General features: G+C 49.1%; 1 protein-coding gene across 1 annotated transcript in view; it reads left to right on the top strand.

Moving 5' to 3' along the window:
• LOC144169196 (carbohydrate sulfotransferase 3-like) overlaps window positions 1–5,033 on the top strand; it is a 33,427-nt gene extending 28,394 nt beyond the window's left edge. Inside the window, exon 2 of the mRNA XM_077698238.1 lies at window positions 4,143–5,033. Within this exon, the coding sequence (XP_077554364.1) occupies window positions 4,143–4,715 (573 nt within the window). The 3' untranslated portion in view covers window positions 4,716–5,033. The remainder of the gene's footprint in view (window positions 1–4,142) is intronic.
• Window positions 5,034–6,795: the final 1,762 nt, after the last annotated feature.

Genomic DNA, 6,795 nt, shown 5'->3' on the forward strand with positions numbered 1-6,795 from the left:
GGTGAGCTCCTCTCGAACTGGTTTGTGAAGCGGAATCGGTACTCTTCTCGGCACGCTGAGTGAGAACGGTTTGGCGCCTGGTTGGAGACGTATCACGTATTCGTCTTGCAGCTCGCCCAAGCCATCGAAGAGACTGTCCTTCGAAGTGACGGTAGAATCCGTTACACTGTCCACGAACCGTATAACTCCGAGAGCCTGTATCGCAGGGAATCCAAGAAGCGGCGGGTCTTGCGAAGGCACAACATACACTGTTTGCACTGTAGACCTGCCTTTCCAGCTCAGTTTCGCTTGGAATGTTCCGAGAACGGTGAGGGAGTAATTTCCTGGGCCGTAAGCTCACCTTCTGGCTTTTGCAGCTGTTTCGGTATGCCTGGAAACGAGTCCGGTACCACTGTCACCTCCGCACCCGAGTCAACCTTGAAGTTAGCGTAGTCCGTTGACGGCCACTTTTACGAACTTGGCTCTGGTGATGGCTGCTACGGAGTGCAGTGTGAGAGCTCCCATGTTCTTCTTGCTTTTCTTTTCGCAGACTGCTTCGAAGTGTCCAATCCGATTACACCCTTTGCACTTGGCTTGCCAAGCTGGGCAATCTGCTCGAGGATGCGTTGGTCGACCGCAGTATCTGCAGCTCGTGGTAGCGTCGCGCTTGTGTTGGACTTCTTAACACGCTTGCCGGAGCTCCCTTGAGAATCCGAGCCATGTCGCGGCTTTTGGAAGCGCTTTTGAACTTTGGCCTCGGCCACAACGAGAGCAGGATCTGGCTCTTTTTGGAACACTGCTGCACGGGCTTTCACGGCATCTTCGTTGATGCGAGCCTGTAGTCTTGCTTCTTCAAGGGTAAGCTTTTGTGTTCGGCACAGTTTGTCCACAAGGTTAGAGTCCCGGAGACCCACGACGAACCTGTCTCGAACGAGTCGTTCTTCCACTTCCGCTGAGGCGTAGTTGCACTTTTTGACAAGTGTACGCAGCGCAGTGTAGAACTCGTCTACGGTCTCGCCTTCGCCCTGGGTTCGACGGTGGAAGCGGACACTTTCGTAGACCTCGTTGACCGGGTGGATGAAGTGATCGGTGAACTTCTTCTAGCGAGCTCCAGTCTTCGCTGGACAATGCTAGAGTGCCGAGAACGTGGCAGGCGTCTTGGGAGCTCATGTTGTAAAGAAGCGTTCTGACCTGTACTTCTCCCGGCGCTTGGTAGAGCCCAGATGCATAGCAATAGTCGTCGAACTGGTAGACCCATTCTTTCCAAGAGCTTGGGTTCCCAAAATCGAATTTCGGTGGCGGTTGAAGCCCGGTGCCGCTGAACTAGATAGAAGGATCTCCATCCGCCATAGCGTGTTTTGCAGGCTACGCACCTTAGACTGATTGCTATTAATAATTGATCGATGTGTCGCTAACTTTATCCCACTTCTGACACCATGTCTCGTCGGCTGACGAGCGACGATGAAAGCGACCACACCGACCGGTTGCTGGAACTCAAGTGCCTTATTAAGCGAAGAGAAACAAACCCCCCCGGTCCCCGATGGCGCGGCGGCGCAGGCGTGGAACACGATAGCTCACGCGTCACACATCCGGCGGGTCCGGTAACGCGAACCGCCGCCCGAGCGAGCGTGAGAAACGCACCTTCAGCGCGCCGTGAAATGCGCGTCCACTACACTTCCGAAATCTGGGTCCTAGTAATTTTTCTGCGTCAAGACTTGCGCATTGAATCTACACGGCACCAGCGGAACGGGTTGGTCACTGCAACAGTAGATTTTCTCTGAAATTGGAGTCTGAAAAAAATCTCAGTGATGTCAGTGATTGTCAGTGTCAGTGATTGCCGCGATTTAAATAAAAAACAAGAGCGCGCCTGTTTTTTATCCCTCGTACGAACAACCGACAAGGCATCCAGCGTGCGACCGCGACTGGTGACTGCGAAGCTGATGGTGGCGCATTGCTGCCTGCCTAAGTTTTCATTCCAATTTATTTGAAAACACGTTGGCACACGGGGGCGTGCACGAGTAGGTAGAGCGGTAAAAACGTTAGAGCCCACGTATGCGTGCGACTGCGCCGCGATAAGTCACGCGTATGCTCGCGGAAAAGCGATCGCCCGAAGGCATATGCAGAAAATGTTGCCGTACGGAAGCCAAACTCGAGGGATTTGTTCAAAGGGCGCTTGCGATCCGTCAGCGCTCGGGTTACAGCAAGGCTCGGGAAGCGGCCTCGCATTCGCTACCATCGCTAAATCGGCGTACGCGTGAAACAGCTCTCCAAAGAAATTATTCAGTTTTTGTAATCAACCATGTATTAGAGGGAACTTACCAGACAAAGTCGTGGATACGGTGCGGGTGCACTTGCGTCGGCATCCACGGCGGCAGCCAACTGCAGTGTCGGACTTTTACGCGCCGTTCCGGCCGTTCGCTGCCGCGGTTTCATCCTCCGGTGATGCGAAGTTATCGATGGCAGGTAGAGCGCCACCACGTAATGTGAATGCGATTAATAATATATCTCTTGACGCCACTACCGATAATTGGGTTGAAACGCGGCAGACGACAAACGGGACACCGGTGTTTTTTTTTTCTCGAGATGTGGGCGCACAGCGCATGCGCTAGCACAGTGGCCACAGACATGGCGGCTTTCAGTGTGGCCAAGCGAAGAAAATCGCCCGCTAAACTTTTGAATGAATACCGTCTATATCTTAGGATACATTGGGTTATATAAGATAGATATAGGGGGGCTAAGATGGGTTAATATGGAATGAGATAGTAAGAGTAAACCTAACCTTGCCTGTCATAACCCATCCCTAAAGCATAATTCTCCAACGTATCTGCTTGCCTCCATTTCTCGGGTCTCACTGGAAGAATCGTGAATATCATCAAATTTAGTTTTAGGCAAAACCGACCTAAAGTGCGCAAGTCGTTCCTTTTTTTCTAGAAGAATGGTAAAATGTAGCCACGTAAACAAATTTCTGTAAAATCGCCAATCTTCTTCAAGAATATTATAGTCAGAGGTGTCCTACCACAGGCTGCTTGACCCCAATCAGCAACGTCATGTTTGCAGTTGCTTAACTGAATAAATTGAGTGTTTCAATTATTGTTTCAAGCAGTAGATGGCTCTTGTGGGGATGCGTATTGTGGGGCCAAGTTTGTCAAGCACGCATCCGAACACTTAACCAAACTTGCCATTACCGTCTCCCAGTCCTGACTTGAACTACACACAGCCTACTCATACCGTTTTTCCAGTATTACGCGTAGCTGTGGTGTGGCTCTGCACTACAACTAGATCTGTGTATCTCCCACCCCATTCGTAGTGTTTACTACTGGGGTAGTCATCCACGTTGGGAAGGCGAAATGGCTTTGACTTTTTTCTGATGATAGTCTTGTACAGAATGTAAGGTATCACACCGACAAACTACAATGGCATTACCCAGGATAGACTGGGTAGACAATGTACTGCTTAGGCTAAGACACTGCATAGGTAAAAAAGAGTAATATAGATAGTTTTCTTATATAAAGTATGACGTTGAATTCATAACTGTTTGAAGTTTAGGAAGGAGCCAATTTGAGCACGTTTTGTGGCCGTGAATACCGGAGGAGCATTTGATTTCATATGTTGAACACGTAAAAGAATTCTGCAAGAGCTGGTGAAGTACTCGCCAGAAAACCAATACTTTCAGGGCTTATCCATCAGGCTTATACATATGCCCTTGTAGTATGTAGGACGTGCTTGTATTTGGACATTAACACAACTGTGTTTTACTTAAATTACGGCGCTTGATTCTGTTACTCTTTACCGCTACCAATATTGGGCAGTGCCACTGTACATTTGATTCAATGCTTTTGAGCCCCACGTAGAACGTCCCGCGAGCTTCCACTTGCCGGCAGCCGATGATGTTTCGTCCGCTGTAAACCTGTTTATCCAACCACAATTTGATGTTTAAAATTTGTGTTTTATAAACGGCAGTGTTAGGGAAGTGATATTTTCAGTTGCGAACACTCCCGACGCAAAGCGATAGCGATAATGTAAAACAAACGCCAGCGTATGAGAAGCCATCTCCATTGAATCGTTTTGCAGAGGAGACATTTCGTAAGGTGGGGCGGAACAAATGCTGGCGCTATCGCTCGTTAACATACTGAACTAATTTCTGACCTCTTTCGGTATCACAGGTGGCAGCGTGGATAGAACGCAACAAGGACATTGCCCAGTCGATTCGGATTGTCCATTTGGTAAGGGATCCACGAGCTATCTTTGCGTCTCGGAAGAGATTGAACTGGTGCATTCAAGACAAACAGTGCGGAAAGGCCGAAGCTTTATGTGCCCAGATGCGGTCCGACATTGATGGCGTAAGAGAGCTCGCGGCACGTATGAAGACAAGACACGTGTACACTCTCTTCTTCGAGCGGCTGGCTGCTAATCCGGTGAACGAAACTCAGCGACTGTTTGCAAGCCTCGACTTGGACTTTGCGCCATCGGTGTTGGACTACCTGAGCAAACACACGTCTGGCACATTTCGTGACCACATGAACATGTTCTCGACCCGCAGAAATTCAAAGCTTGTCATCGATAGGTGGAAGCGCCGCCTTTCTCGGCGTAGCATATTAGACATAGAGAAGACGTGTGGAGACGTGCTGGAAAAACTCGGCTATGAAATACTGATGCAACACCCATACAGTACCAACGTAACAACCCCATATAGTATCAACGTAACAACCCTCAACAGTGGTAGCAAGGAAAAGTAAAAGCCGGGTTGTACCACGTGCTTATTGCATAAATGAGACAACAAAGTTCAAGCAATACTTATACCTTTCCAGATATAGAAACACCTATGTCAAAAAGAAAGTGACCGAATAAAGTATTCTACGCTTTATTTAGGTCTCATGTGTAGCGTTTTTTTATATAACGTTTTATGTTTGGATGTTTTCTTGGAAACGTGTATAGTATTTCATAAGCCACTGGCAGTGTGGTATCTTGTTAGACTCCTTCGCTACCCTGTGTGAAAGGGCTGTTCAAAAAGCAAATAACTTGTACAAGACAGTGGTCATAGTGTCACATTCTGAATTCCATGAATGCAATGGGTTTATATGATCTGTGAGCGTTAGTTCTTGAAATAAAAGTTCATTGCCCTTCTTGAATCCGTGAATACGGATGGCTGGGGAGTCCATGGAAGTGTATATGCTGTAGGGCTCTAAACTACCGGTTAAACGCATCAATCACAAAGCTTTGAAGGTTGGCAAAACCACGTGGTATGCACGATTCCCTGGAGAGCAAGACTCATGCTCTGGAATCCAGTGAATACGCAACTGCGTCTAAGTGCTTGACTGCAGTGGGCGTAGATATAGCTAATATGTACCTTAAAATAACTAATTATTCGATAATTGTGTGGATGAGTCGACGGAGGTCGTTGCAGTTGTTGGGTCGCTTCGAAAGAGTCTGTAAGGTCACGTATCTTATCTGGGATGCGACGAGAGATGTCCAACATTATAAAGTCTACGGCATGGATGATCGCTAAACTTCTCTTGTTTCATTAAAAAAGGAAAATTTGTGCGGCCTTTCCACGGAAAACTCCCAGCGAGGATTATGGCGAGGCTATTATGGCAATAGAGATAAAGTGTTAAGAATCAGGAGGTTTGTTAACCAAAAACGATGACTAGGACGATCCGCAGTGACGTATATACAAAATTCACGGATAGTTATACCAATAGCAAACACTGTAACAGTGGACCCCGTAAACGTGATGATTTTTAACGAGGCGGCCACATACGTATACATTTCGCAGTCTAAGAGACGTGCATTTAGCTCTAATGAAAAGAAACTTTCAGGCGTTAATACCCGTCATCAGCAGGAAGTGCAAACGCGTTCTCTTTGAAGCCCACTCTTGAAAGGTTAGGCTTATTTATACGAGCGTGAAAAGATATACATGCCTTCAAGCCGGCACGACATTGCGTCCTGTGTCAGTTCTCTCTGCATTGATGGAAACATGCCTCCTGTGACTGGTCTTCCTAAGTTGCTGCCAAACGCCACTCGTCGGTTGGTGTGGCTGAGTGTACTTTTGGAATAGGTCGAGTTTGCAATTGTAGTTCGGCCGCTAGGTGCTCCGCCACAACGTCCGCAAAAAACATATAACACACCTAACACCATGCATTACTATGGAAGTACCTCGCATCAGGGGCGAAAGTCCCGCTTCGCTGGCCTTGGGCAGGTCCTCTGGCCGGCGTTCGGGCAAAAGTCCCATTACGCCGCTCTTGGGCAAGTCCTCTGAGTGGTGTCTTGGGCGAAAGTCCTGTGGCTCCATCCCTGGGCAAGTCCTCTGGATGGAGCTCTGGGCAGAAGTCCCGCTGTGCTACGCATGGGCAGGCCCTCTGCGTGGCACTTCGGGCAAAAGTCCCGCTTGGCCACTCTTGGGCAAGTCCTCTGAGTGGTCTCGCGGGCAAAAGTCCCCTAATGCGGTGCTTCCTGGAAGGAGAGCTGGTCTCGGGGATTTGTGCGGGAGAGCGGGGCCTTTGCAGCTATCTTCCAGTGAAGGGCGCCGCCGCAAGTGTTGCAGGCGCCGTCCACTAAAAATGAGCTGCCTGAGAAGGTTGAGTTTGCAGATGGCGCCACGGTGCGGGGTTGGGCCTTCAGTCCGCGGGCTATCTTTGGCGGGGCATACGGCTCCTGTAGAGTGGTTGCTTGTTCAGAATAGAGAGGGTGGGGGAACTTATACATCGAAGCTCCTGAGTGTGGCTGGCTGGGATGCGTCTCCCCACAGGTCCATTCCATTAGATCAATCAGGGGCGTTTGCGCACCAGGCCTTCTGAACGGAGGTTCAGATGGTTGGGT

Source organism: Haemaphysalis longicornis, unplaced genomic scaffold, assembly GCF_048455015.1.
Source record: "Haemaphysalis longicornis isolate Haplotype H1 unplaced genomic scaffold, Haemaphysalis longicornis Haplotype H1 scaffold_2, whole genome shotgun sequence".
NCBI classification, from domain to species: Eukaryota; Metazoa; Arthropoda; class Arachnida; order Ixodida; family Ixodidae; genus Haemaphysalis; species Haemaphysalis longicornis.